At 41.1% G+C, this 14,339-nt stretch overlaps 1 protein-coding gene across 3 annotated transcripts; it reads right to left on the bottom strand.

The window, feature by feature from the left end:
* Window positions 1-252: 252 nt before the first annotated feature.
* Window positions 253-13,919, bottom strand: LOC121710048 (transcriptional regulator ATRX-like). Of its 3 annotated transcripts, none has more exons than XM_042093911.1 (12): window positions 13,703-13,919; window positions 8,609-8,721; window positions 6,463-6,527; window positions 6,043-6,110; window positions 4,876-4,991; window positions 4,662-4,769; window positions 4,473-4,579; window positions 4,314-4,381; window positions 3,185-4,224; window positions 2,818-2,924; window positions 2,627-2,694; window positions 253-2,259 (listed from the first exon to the last, which is right to left on the bottom strand). In XM_042093911.1, the coding sequence occupies exons 1-12, from the start codon at window positions 13,720-13,722 to the stop codon at window positions 1,731-1,733; spliced, it is 2,409 nt and encodes an 802-aa protein (XP_041949845.1). In that variant the 5' UTR covers window positions 13,723-13,919; the 3' UTR covers window positions 253-1,730. The 3 variants fall into 3 exon arrangements, with proteins under 3 accessions (XP_041949845.1, XP_041949843.1, XP_041949844.1); XM_042093909.1 differs by lacking the exon at window positions 13,703-13,919 and adding an exon at window positions 9,139-9,261; XM_042093910.1 differs by lacking the exon at window positions 13,703-13,919 and adding an exon at window positions 9,139-9,261 and having other exon boundaries at window positions 4,689-4,769.
* Between the last annotated feature and the right edge of the window lie 420 nt (window positions 13,920-14,339).

The raw sequence follows: 14,339 nt of genomic DNA, 5'->3' as shown, positions 1-14,339 counted from the left end.
CGACCTCGAAGGAATTAAACATTCAATGAAAGCGAAAAACATTAGCATAGGCTCCTATTTTTTTATTAAATCAGTTGGCAATGGTGGGCTATCAGGTGCTATCCCATAGCCATGGGCGCAGTTTGTCGCTTCTGAAATAATCTATATGAAAATCATATCATTAAAAAACCGGTCACTGTTAATAGAAATGTTATGGTCACACTCAACAACCATACAAAGTGTTAGCCACAATTAACACCACACTGCACACAATACCAACTAAGTTGTTTATTGAACTTTCAAAACAGATACTTTGTATGTTTGGTAAATCTGGAAAAAATGCCACCATACCACTCAGGCTTGTGGAAATGTCTATCACTTTATCAAAATCCATCTCAAATCTCAAATCAAGAGTCATACAGCCATTGAGTGTGCATCTTGTCCTCTTTGTTAAGGCAAGCTAATCCCAGTATGCATGAGCTGTGGGCCTCCCTTCTTGATTTCTTTTTTGCACACACAAAAACGTCAACTATAAGAGCTCTGTGGTGAATCATGATCAATCTCATGATTATTCTCAAATTGATCTACTGGCAAGGTGAAACAAAGTAAGGAGAAACTTTCAAGGTTCACACAGATGGTTCCACAACAAAAGCCACAATGGGAAAGAAACATTTCAGAGGACATAACAAAACATTTTATGGCCACCCGCAGGTTCACTGATATTAGCCAAATCTGCAGCAGAGACCTGGAGTTCCATGATTACATGAAATTTACATTAAATATGAATATTTAGGGTATTCATTCCAAAATAAGTTAGAATTAATTTAACACATTGAGAGACAACAAAAACAAGTTTAGGACAAAGTGACCGCAAGCATTGTGAGGGATAATAAACAACAATTCACCCCGAACTCTGAACACAGTCCTAAGCGTCAACCAGGAGTTAGTACTCAAATGAATACTTGTACCTCAAACACTTTGGGGCTCTAGTTTGGCAACAGAAACATGGAACAAAGGGCTTGAAACTGCCCAGTAAGCTTGACTTAATAAATATGAAAAAATGGCACAGTAATGTTCATCCAAGGGACTGAATTAAACCATTCATAATACATTGCAATGCTGTGCTTTTATGACCTGTATGTGACTTACGGTGCAACAGTAAAGGTTGAGAATAAAGGATGGTGAAGATTTTTTTCTTCTGTACATGTAACCCTTAATCCCTGGCAACCTTATACTGTTTATTCTATAGAGGTCCCATTTCCTCACAGAGCTCTCAAGTATATCATTATGTTGCTATAGCCACCATTCATTTTGATCAGAGATTTTTTTAGAATGCATTTTAGACTGTTCGAATTGTGATATACAAGTGATTTCTGAGTGAAAATGTTATTAGGATTTGGCGTCGGCCACTTTTTATGGAGCTGCATAGCTGGCTTTGGTCATTTAAGTTTTTCAATGCTACAACTATATTGACTGTGTCTGCCATTTTCACTTGCCGTTTCCATACACAAACTAGAGGCAACGGAGTTATAATAGGACTATCCCATAATATTTCAACAGACTATGAGAGGCTATCTTTTTTCAGGGTCAATGGAATGAAATGGAAAAGGTCATCCAAAAAAGAAGCTCTCAGTTCTAGCTCTCCACAAATTGGTCAGCCTATACTTATAACAGATACATGTTCAATTCCATTTGTTTCACGTCAGTTGAATTTGTTCCATCCTATTCTTTTTGGGCATAGTAAGTGTGGTTTATGGGCCTTTAAGCGGGCATCTCTGGATTTCTGCTTCCACAGTGCTCTTTAAGGCATCATGGGCCTTCTTAAGGTCTACGAGAATATGAAAGTATGCTTTGAGTTTCATTGTCCTCTCCTCCTCGTCATCAAAGTTGACCTCTTGGAAGCTCTGCATGAATTGCATATAGGACTCATTAAGTGCCGTGGTCATCTCAACGAGACGCTGGTTCCTCTCAGAGAGGTGAACGGAGACAAAGAAATCCTGAGTATGGCCAAATGGACCCTTCTGGACAAAAATGTCGGTTCTTTGAGGGTCCAGACGAGCCCTTTTAGTGCCATAGTTATGAAGGCTCTCTAAGGTAGCGTCACAAGCCAGGACCGGGCCCACTAATGCCTCCGGGTTGCAGACGTAGCAATGCCATTTTTTGCCTGCATACAAGATGGCTGACAGCGCTTTACGTCCAAAGTTGCGTAAAATACACTTTTTACAGAAGGCATTTGTGCAGTAGTCGCAGCAAATAAGGTTCCCCCCTTCAGCACACCACCTAGACATAAGCACAGAAAAGGAGATTGTGTTTAAGTAAACCAAACACTTATTCGAAAATATAAGCTTACAATCTTATGGTTAGCTTACAGGTAAGGATTTGCACTCAACATTGGTCAAGCTTCAAGGATTTGTAGCGGAGCATCTCCAGACTACTATCTATAGAGAGCTAGCAGTGGCACTGCTGGACATAGCTGTTAAAATATATAGCTCTATAGCCAGGTTTCAACTAAAACTATTTCTAATATCTTGAGATCATCATGTAGTTTGCACAACATAAGTGACGTATAGTGACATAAATATATGAATATATGTGAAATATCAACAGTGCATTATAACAGTTTTAAGTCTTAAGCGTTTTACCATACCTGCACTGTTCATCTGTCCCATCCACATCCTTGCTGATGTCATCGCTCATGTAGTAACTGTAACAAGACTAAAATAAAAGACACCCATTCATCATTACCGTTTTTTTTTTTTTGCTAAAAGGTATTGAGCCAGTTCATGTTTTGCCTAGATCTTTCGTTGTTTTCCTGTTTTACACACCCAAACAACTTACCTTGCAGATAAGCACTCCGAGCGCTGGGTGTCTGTACATGGCATCCCACTGAAAGTGATTCATTTGCTGTCCACAAGCTGTGCAGTTGACAGTCTGCAGATAAAAGTCTATGGGCAACAACAAAAAATGTCTCGTCACACTCAATTTTATGTCAGCAGACCATGTAGAGATATGCATACAGTATATACACATTCCTGATAGTCACTATACCTAACTGCTTTTTTTTTTTTTTTTCATGATAGGAATATCGGAGTTGAATTACTTTTCACTAAACCTGAAGACACAGTTAGGAACAGCAGTATCACAACACTGCTTTACTGGTTCATTGTGACAAAGGCTGAAAATCTTAAGTGCAATCGGAACTCACTAGTCAGTGAGGAAACCCCTTTGGTTGTGGTCTGCTGGTCTTTGAAATCACTGTCGCAGCCGCTCTCGGAGGCACACCCCCCTGTCTCACTCGAAGAGCTGTGAGATGAGGGCTCCACTGGTCTCTGTAATTTGGGGGGGTGTTTACGGGGGCGTCCCCTTCCCCTCGGCCTTGGCTTCACTCGCGGGGTCAGTGTGGAAGAGGAGGAGGATGAGGAGTAAGAAGGAGAGGAGGACTGGCCTTGAGGCATGCTCTTCTTCATGCTGGTCATTTCAAGGTCAGGGGATGAGCTCTTGTCCGACTCAAACATGCCACTTCCCTCCATGCTAGCGTCAGTAGATGATGACTGGGGAGGCGTCTGCTGTACCCATAGCGAGCACCTGCTCTCCTCGTCCATTGGTTGAATGTCTCTTTCATTCTCTTGGTCATCTCCCATAGCAGACGTTTGACCATCCTTGACCTTGGATGCAGGCTGCTCTTGCTCGTTGGAAGGGTACAGCGTCCTCAGGTCGTCCTGTCCACTTCTACGAAGCTCCATTTCTACCGCCTGTTGCAAGGCATCATAGGCGTTCTGTAGGTCTATGGGAACATTGGAGTAGTCCCTCAGTTTAAGGGTTCTGTCTTCCTCTTCGTCACTGCTGTCCTCCTCGCAGCCTTCCATAAACTGCACAAATGACTGGTTGAGTGCCATGGTCATCTCAATCAGGCGCTGAGTCCTTTGCAAAAGGCCAGAGGAGAGAGAGAAGGACTGACCATCTTGAGTCTGGTGATGCTGACCCTTTTGATCCAAAATTTTCCCTCTCTGCGGGTCCAGGCGCCCCCTTCTTGTACCACAATTGTGCAGATTCTGAAGGGTAGCGTCACAAGCCATGACCAGCTTCACAAGAGGCTCAGGGCAACACACATAACAGTGCCATTTCTTATCAGCGTCCATGATGACGGACAGCTCTTTACGTCCAAAGTTGCGCAACACACACTTTTTACAGAAGGCGTTGGTGCAGTAGTCACAACAAATCAGATTACCTCCCTCTGCGCACCATCTAAACAAACAGGGGCATATGTGTTACATGCAAAGTTTTAGGAAACATAAGCAATCGTGTTCACCAGCACATTAAGTGACCTTATGTACCTGCATTGGGCATCAGTCCCATCGGCATCCTTGCTGATGTCGTCGCTCATGTAGTATCTGAAACAAGACTGGAACGAGACAACCATACATCATTCTTGCTAACTTCACAATTATTCACTTTTTCTCTGCACATCTCTTGTATGTCACTACGCAAATTACCTTGCAGATGAGCACTTTGAGGGCTGGATGTCTGTAGACAGAGTCCTTCTGGAAGTGATTGACCTGCTGTCCACAAGCCGTACAGCTTACTACCTGGTAATCAAAGTCTAAACAAATGCATACGTTAAGGCCCTTGTTTATTTTTTGCCTGTTTATTTGCTTGTGGTTATGTTTTAGACAAAAACTCACTTTGTTTGATCAATCTATTCTGTTTACTTCGTGTTTTGCTGCCGAATTCTGGACCTCTGAACTCATCCCCATCGTCCTCCACAGGCTGCGGTCTCACCACAACCGTCCCTAAGAAGATTTGCAAGGTTGAACTGAAATGCATGACACTGCCATAGAACATTATTTGCTATAGGTGATCAAACTTCCAACAAGCAGTGTAAGAGAAGTGCCAAACCTTTTGGGAGAAAGTCGAGGTTTAGATCACTGGAGTCGTTGGATGCGATGCTTCTATTGTCCGAGGAACAGTCCGACTCGTCCTGACCAGTGTGTCTGACCACTATCAAGGGCTTCCTATATTCAGATGTCAATTTCCATTAGAACTTAGCAGTAGCAGTGATAGCCTTAGTAGTGCTAGGCAGCATAGGGCTGCTTGCTCACCAAAGTCGATTCATGTTTGAATCTGTGCAGAGAAATACAACAGCATGTAAGGACACCTTCACAGAGTAACCATATATTATATCTTACGTCCTGAAACTATCCAAAGCTGACAATTTTAACTCAGCAAGTTAGCAAAGAAGAGGACATTTTTCCTGTTAACATAAGATATGTCTTAACATGTCCCAAGATGTTCTAGCTTTTGGTGTTGAAGATGACTGAGAATTTTTATGTACTGTGACGACTAAAAATTCTAAATAACATGCTAGACATGCAATCAAATTATGAGCTCTGACGATTTGAAAGCGTGTTTTGTAGTGAAATATCTTCCACTGTCGCTGTAAGAACTGCCCGATCAACTGGGCTTACAACTCCACCAATGGAGTATTTCAAAGGTGTGGCATTCTTTAACTACAACAGAGGTAGCAATATAGCTCAATTAGTTGCTTGAGGATGTGATAGTGAGTGAAAGAGTTGAGAAGTCTGTGCTAGTAGTAGCTAACCAAAACCTAAACCAGAGAGAAAAAAAAGGTTGAAGGAATTTCAGCGCCACTGAGTACAGATCACAAGAATGTAACAATTCTGGTTGCTAGATATGCTTGACTTTATCATTAACAGTATTGTAATTCTCATTAAAGATTTTTCTCCCCAATGTTCCTATACAGTCTATGAATCTTGATTTTATGTTTGCTGCTTTTGAGGCTTTTGTCTACATTCCAGGGACTGGAAGTACAATAACATGTAAAATATAAACAATATGCACAGAATTCATAGGAATGTTTTCTTGCACATGCTGGTGAATTATGCAATTTGTAATTTGTAAAAATGCCCCTGTTCTGACAGCCTGTTAGAGACCCACAATAAATGACCATAGATCAGTAATTACTTAACTCTTGCATACAATGCATAAACATTATTCATATTCAAGTATATGTCTTCTAGTTCATCTATCAAAAGAGTAGCTCACCTCCTGGAACGAGCATTGGGAGGCTGTCTGGTCTCATGAAGTTGCTTCGTCTCATTAGAGCAACTGGGCTGTAGAATACAACAAATAATCTATCTAAAAGATCTTCTGGAGTAAAGATATTCAATTGCACTTAATTTGTTTTTTATTTGAGAAGCCACGGCTCTAATGTTTAATCAATTATTTAAAAAAAAAAAAAAAAAAAAAAGAGTAAATCCAACAGCATAATGCTCTGAAATAAAAGTTCAAAACAATATCTGGACTGTAACACTTATCAGTAGCGATATGAAAGAACTAAATACACATGCTTTCATCTGGTATTCCATAACACATACATTACAATAGAGCTTTGAATATTAATGCTTATAAATGTGCTTATATTATTTGTAAATCCCTAAGAAAAGCAGGTTAAATGGTACATACCAGCGTCTCCTCCTTTAAAGTTTGGTCAGTTTCCTGGGACACTATGGAATTGGCAGCCACCAAACCTTAAATATGGGTGAAAGAAAGATCATTGATATCTTGTCTTTCTCTAAACTGTCTTTTAAACCCCCTAGTCCATACTGAAACTTTTTCGTCCTGATTTTCCATGTGTTATTTTTGTAAATTCAAGGCTGAGACACTGAATTAGTTGGAGCAGGTCACATGGTAGGGGAAGCACTGATTAAGCCACTACCTGTGGCTAATGGGTAAAACCACACCTGTCCTGCAGCCTTGGCTCATAATTAGGTCAATTTAGGCCATATCTGTAGCCTCACTGGAGTAGAGGCCTGCTGTCTCTCTTATTTGTATTTCTGTATGAGTTGGGCAAACATGGATTGCCATCTTTTGCCTGTGTTTTCTGTTTGGATTTTCACCACTACCAACAACAACAAAAAAAGACCTAACAAAAAATTACAATGCTTGATTGAGCGTCTCAAGAGAGAATCACAGAGCATTGGGAGCGAAAGGTAAGTGATCTCTTAAAGGATAATTCCGGTATTTAGCACTTTGAGGGCCAGATGTACTAACGCTTTTGCGCCCATTTCAGGCGTATTTGTTTCGCAATGTGCGTGTAAAATCATTGCGAGGTATGTACAAACAGGCCGCAATGATGTAAAAGCGCAAACTGCCTGTCGCGGGAGCTGAAAGTGGCAGATTGCGATTGTCATGTCATGCATATGCATTCATGGGAGGATCCAGGGGAAAGTGGGAGTTTAGCGTAAAAAGATGGGAGGGGAAGAGTAAAGAGCGTCTAGTTATGTATTCCGCGGTATGTACAAAGACTGCTCCTGAAAGCGCACGTCTATTCTGCGCCTAAATACTTCCGCCTTGTAAAAGCAGGTGTTAATCCACATTGCAGTTCAATGCGTCAATAAGAGAACTTTTCAAAGACAACAGAATCGCTATTTAGAACACCAGTTTTTGTGGTGAAAGTATTTGTACTACCAAAAGCAACCTTAACTTTCGTTGGCCTTTCGCATGTCTTACTTTCACTGACAGCGCTCGCAATCTGCGGTGTGTCCATGGCGCTGATAACGCTACGTTCACAAATGTACGTACATCTGGCCCAGAGTCTCTTTTCTGGTTTGTTTGGGATGAACTAGAGTGGTGGACACCGAAATGTTGACTATTGGTCCTGTCTCAACTTTTCTGACTCGTTTTGAATCACCTTTACTGCTTCAGAGTGGCTGCCTATGGGCATGCACAAACATGTCCTTAAAACAACCCTCATTTTCAAAACTGTGCAACTCTCTAAGTGGTTAGTGGTGTTTGTTGATTATTAAAAATGTATTGTATGATTTATGATTTCCAGCTGTGTTATTTGCTATTGTGGAACTATTTTTTCAGATACCTCACAACCGCGTATAAACTTCCGCTCAATATTTGAGCCTGAAGCATAGACAGTAAAAGAAGGTCTCGCGGAAAGACTACAACTAAATGTAAACAGCCCCTGTTTCCGTTTCCGGTGGCGCAGTAATATCAACATGCAATGAGTCTTCTAACATAAATCAATAAGATTTTACAAAATGCCAAATAAAACACGACAGAAACTGTATTTCGCTATGCTACTTGTTTTGGAACATCAACGAACACCACTAACCACTCGGTGAGTTGCACAGTTTTGAAAACGAACGTTAAGGGTTGTTTTAAGGACATGTTTGTGCATGCCCATAGGCAGCCACTCTGAAGTAGTCAAAGGCGATTCAAAACGAGTCAGAAAAGTCGAGACAGGACCCATCGTCAAAAGTTCGGTGTCAATCACTCTAGTTCACCTAAAAACAAACCAGAAAAGGGACTCCAAGTGCTAAATACCAGAATTGGCCTTTAATGAGCACCCAACCCGTCAGGCTTTAGCTTCAAGCTTTATTTCATGTCATCTTCAGAGAAAGAGATCTCAGTTTCTGCATCAAGGCAGAGACGCAGCCTTTTTTTTACAAAAGGCACTTCAGAGCGTGGTGGTGTTTGTAAGGTTTATGCGTGTTTTTTTGATAGATTTTTTGCTGCTGCTTTTACAATCATCATTTTGAAAGGTCAGTGCCATACATGAGGTGTAAGTGTTCTCATAGCATAACAGGGTGAACCTTACCATTCAGATGTTGTGGTAATGGCACATCTTCATCTTGTTCATCAGCCACATGAGACAGAAACTCCTGAAGTTTTGTGACCAGCACGTTCAATTTTCCATATCTAGGCTCTGGGCTGTAAAACACAGTCGTTTTCATGTCACATCAAAATCACATCTATTTCATGGTCTTTGAAGGTCATTAAAAGGAGCTATTGTGTAACACCCAGGCTACACCGGGTACGCAACTGAAGCATTCTGTTCACAGAACATAGACAGTGTTTCCCAGAGAATTGAATTCCATTCGTGGTGAATGGTTTGCAGAATTAACTTGAATGCAACAGTTTTTAACAAATTAGCACAGCGTGGTTATGATGCTACCCAGATTTTAGCACAATTTAGTACAACCTGGAAAATCACTGTTTGGTGGTCAATGTTGATATTGTGGTGGGCCACCACAAATAAGTCAATGTATGGGAAACACTGATAAAAATAGTTTTAGAAGACTGGTGTAATGGGGGGCGCTGTGGTGCAGCAGGCTACAGTGCCCGTACCATGTATGGGTCCAAATGCCAACGGGGACCCAGGTTGGAATCCGACCTGCGGTCATTTCCCGATTCCCACCCCATCTCTCTCTCCCACTTACTTCCTGTCACTCTTCACTGTCCTGTCCCAATAAAGACAAAAAAAAATATACTAAAAAAAAAAAAGAAGACTGGTGTAATTTTTCTTGATGTATGCATGATTATAGTGGAAGCTAATTGATGTAGCAGACGCTTGCGCGAACAGACCGCTTCAGTTACGCGCCCGGTGTAGCCTTCCTGTAATTCTGTAGGAATCGAGTCACACTCCACTATTATATTGACTAGCATTGTACCATTGCACTGAATACAAAGTGGTAATACAAGAGTGCCGGCCCTGTGCTAGCTGATTTGCATGCTAACTTAGTGGATATCTGTAGGGGGAAAAAACTACATATGGCACCTTGCAATGGATTTTATATTATTCTCCAACACATACCGTATTTTCCGGACTATAAGTCGCATCAGTCAAAAAATGCATCATGAAGAGGAAAAAAAACATATAAGTCGCACCAGACTATAAGTCACATTTATTTAGAAATTTATTTTACAAAAACCAAGAACAGACAGACTATGTAACTGGACACAGAGGCCAAAAAGATTGAGAATTCTACCGGGAATGTTAATGAAGACGAAGGAGTGAATGGCAAGCTGAGGCGAGCTGGGCAATAACGAAGGCGGCCGAGTAGGGCCCGACAGTAATTGTAAAGCAATTTACAAAAGATTAACTGAACAAAAATGCTGATGTGGTACATGCTAGAAATGTGGTTAGCTAGAAATGTGGAGAATGCAATCAAGCACTTTGGACGATGTCGAGGCACAAGCCGGCAGCAGAGCAAATGCTCGGGAGGCTACCTGCAAGAGAACTAGAGAGAAAAAGATGCGCGTTTTAAAATAATGTGACGAAGGACTGAATGGCCGTAAGCTGAGGCGAGACGAAGGCATTCAACGAGGCCTGACGGTAATTGTAAAGCAATTTACAAAAGATTCCCTAAACAAAAATACTGATGTTGTACAGGAAAATTTAGCTAGAAATGTGGAGAATGCAATGCAATCAAGCATTTTGGGCGATGTTGAGGCACACATGCGCACATGTGTCAGTCAATCGTACCAGTCTGCATAATCTTTGCAGCCAATAGTGTTGCACGGGTTAAGGTTTTTTAACATCTGCACCCACCCGACCCGTCAGGAGAGTCGACCCGAACCCGACACGACAAAAAAAACAACAATGTGCCTATAGACCCTTTCAAGAGTTCCATTATCAGCATCATAGTTGGCCCCATAAGACTTCCTTTTTAACATTCCATATGTTATCTTAATGCAGAGGAAGTAGATTGGGACCCAAATAGAACGTTCAAGCATTGTTTTTGTTTTTATTGTTGAAAGGGTCTATAGCCTAGGCTATTCTTTGTAGTTCATATTGAGGTAGAGACAATGCTTTCTTATTAACTAAACACTGAAACAAGAAGAATTTGCACTGTAGGCTATATGCTTCAACAAAGAGTTGTTGCTCTAGGCTTGGCTCGCTAGCATGTTGGATTAATTGAATCTGAATCTAGCAACGGCAGGTTGCAGCGCACCCTCTGTCACGCGCCTGTGTGAGAGGGAGAGGGGAAGAGAAGATGGAAGGTCTTGTAGACTAATCATCATATCGTAACCTGTTTTATGCAGTTAAGCGAGATTGCAAGAAGGTTTGTTGCACTTTATGTTCTGTAGCCTACATTATTAATAACTAAGTGAGAACCAAAGTGAAAAGAAGTGCTTTGTCAATTTTTGACCCGCCGCCCGCACCCGCGATATTTTCCAATCAAGCTTACCCGCACCCGCTCGACCTGGGTGTCAGCGGGTAACGGGTTGACCCACGCAACACTAGCAGCCGACCTTATAGTGTCCCTGTAAACACTGTTGCAATGCCTCGCCTTATCTGCCTCGTTTTAACGGTTATGATAATGCTGAAGAGAAAGTAATCATTCTCAAAATAACCTATGGGTGAGTTTTGTTTTCAAATTATTTCATGCATGTCTGGATAACGGGTGAGAAATGTTTAGGACATAGACCATCATACATCCTAAAATTATGGCCAGGGTCTTTTATTTACTTAGGCTGTGCAAAGCACAGGCCTTGATTTGGGGCAGGCTTGTATTTGAGGCAGGCCTTTATTTCTTACGTGTGTTTTATTGTGAGACATGCGTTTCGTTTGGAGAAGCATACTGGTAGGCTATCAAAAACAGAAGATGTTCCGTTTGGGATTTAATTTACTTTTTGACTGTTTGATTATATTGCTAAACGTTGGGACTGATGGGAACTGAAATCATCTGGGAGGTATTTGATGGTTCACTATTAAGTGATTGACACTCACTATTATTGATTGACAATCAAAAATCCAGTAGAAACTAGATGGCAGAAGTGTGTAGGCCAATCGGCCCACCATTTTTTTTCTACTTCACTACCTACAGATGTTTGACAGTATGATATTTCGAAACGGCATGTTATTTCCCATAGACATTCGATGCCTGGAAGTTGGGTGGACACGGCTGTTTCGGAGGCGGGGACGGAGGACGGAGAGGTCTATGGAGAGGGTCTCCGCAGAAAAACTTAAGTAGCCTACTTGTAATGTCAGCAAAGATTGTTAAGGCGGAGCTCCGCCTTAACAATCTTTTATGTCAGTGCACCTTGCTCTTCTTCCGGTTGCCACCATTTTGTGTAGAGAAAGTCGATTACTGAATGCGGCACAAGCTATATGATGTGCTGCGCACGGGCAACTCTATCTACGTTTGACTCGCATCACATCAGGCAGCGACTATAGGAGAGTTCAGTAATCAACCTCAAAAAAAGAAGAGCTCAGTAATTGACTTTCTACACTTACAAAGGTAAAAATACTTTCGTTTGACTGCAGAGAACCTTTAGTAGAGGTGTAAAGTTTTTTTTAGCCTAGTTAAAGGTACACTGTGCAATATTTCCACCTTTACGAAGGCAATTTGATGGTAGACAAACTTTTAATAGGCAAATCGTTAATCTAGCACAGCATAGATGTAGCAAGTAATAAGCTTTGTTATGTCCTTATGAGTTTTTGTATGTTGAATTTTGATCAATAAAAAGCAAGTCTCTACCTAGAAAACCAGCCACGTTACTTCAAGAACGGTGGCCCGACAAATCTCGTGAGAATCGTAAAAAATTAAACATTACCTTGTCAGTAGATATAGCTCTTTGGAGATAGTTTTTGCCTGTTATTAATCCTTCACCTCCACAACAAAAGCATTTTCATTGCACAAATTTACACTAGTTATCATCCAAAAATAATTCCATGATTTATAGACCTGGACTTTCCCTTTAAGGCATAGAGGGGAAACATGCACACTATAAATGGCTGTAGCCTACACGTTGGCATGCTTGGCCTACTATCCACAAAATCCTGTGGGTGAAACTGAAGACTCTTCACATACCAGAACAAATAGTAGTACTGTTGAAAAGGTCAGAATCTACTCAAATCTATGGAATTTATACTAGGTTATCTGATAGGATATTGAGCGAGCTATATGAAATGGCAGCAAACCGACAAAATGTCCACCTAACAAGAGCCTAGACCAGATTGTGGGAGAATTATTTCGTTACAGCATCATCAGAATCGAACAGCTGTGACCTGATTTGAGATAGCAAATAACCTTTCATTCAATGTTGTTTCAGTACAAAGGCACACAAAACTATTTTAAAGCACCACGTAGTTTGTCGTGATGCTATTCGGAATAATGCTTGGTCCTAATATCATGTTTAATTATCTGTGTAACAGGACCACTGAACTTCATCTTGGCATTAAATAGGATGATGCTGTAATGAATCGATCAGGCGAAATGTAGGCCTACGTCCAAAGAATACAGAATGCTTTACTCGTGAAGTGTCCTACTGCGATCGTGCTGTTCAATATCCCCCCATTAATTTCGTTATTTCCTAACAATTCCATATGGAAAATACCAGAACACCAAGGGATCAAGTTGATCTCTAGCAACAATTTTAAATTGACCATGATGTTGGAATAGTCTGGTTTGAAGTTACGATAGTAAGCTTACTGTAGTTGTCTAACTGAAATAGCATGGCTCAAATTACCCATGACTGAGCTGATGACAGTCGCAATATAACAATACCCAAATCTCTAATGCTAATGTGGTCTCTGTATGTCTCCAAATGAGCACTACCAGGTAACTTATCTTATTAAAATATGAAAACCTATACGTTCCAGTAATGTAGTAACGGTTAACTTGCCTCTTTATTTAGCTACCTAGGAGAGCTACCGTTAGCATCGATAAGTAGCAAGACGGCTATTGATAGTCTTCAGATTCTCAATAGAGCCAGAGCTGGCTACCACACTCCAAAAATCTTAACCAAGTGTCTGACATTGCACAAATAAACCAAATCGTTAGAGGCTGAACTTAATTTAACGAAGACCTGAAAAAGCTTGACATCATAAACTATCCAGACAGAGAGGTAGCTAGGTTTAGCAAGTTAGCTAGCTGGCTAACATTAGGTAAAATATTGTCCATACCTGAGAATATCTGTTGACATTTTCAGCTACTTTCAAACACGTCTCTTAGATGATGTTCATCTGTTTAGGTTGTTTAGGTGCAAATACTTTCATTAGGTGATACGGTGCAGAAAATCCCACCGTTATCAAGCTAGCTAATGCTAACTGCCTTCTTTCAACTCCTGGGCAATTTGGATGAGTGTGGGTACTTGTGTGTCCATTATTTGCCATTCCTCCCCCCCTCCCTTCCTTCGCTACGTCTTAGCCCCTCCCACAAAAACAGGAAGGACTCAAGGAAGGATGCTAGATGCTATGAAGGTGAAGACATGGATGAGAAATAATGGCCTTTTACTAATCACTTACCAGTATTACCTCATATTGATGCTACACTTACATTCAGTGCAAGAGCAGCAAAATGACACTTGGCTCAGTGCAGCGGCAAACCGTTCTTGTGCCATGCAAGCCATTGAAAGTATGGGTTCAGAGTGCTGTGCCAGTGCCGTTGTCGCTTCTATGTGTATAGGGGCCTTAACTGTGTGTTCACACCATATAGTTGGGGGTCTTAAGCACATAGATAGGTAATTTCGCGCAAATTCATTTAAAAGCGCCAAATTTGGCACAAATGTAGCTCGGGTCATAAGGCCTATGGGGCCTTACA

Source organism: Alosa sapidissima, chromosome 5 (assembly GCF_018492685.1).
Source record: "Alosa sapidissima isolate fAloSap1 chromosome 5, fAloSap1.pri, whole genome shotgun sequence".
NCBI classification, from domain to species: Eukaryota; Metazoa; Chordata; class Actinopteri; order Clupeiformes; family Clupeidae; genus Alosa; species Alosa sapidissima.
The sequence above is the reverse complement of the archived record's forward strand: the minus strand, read 5'-3'. Positions and strand labels throughout refer to the sequence as shown.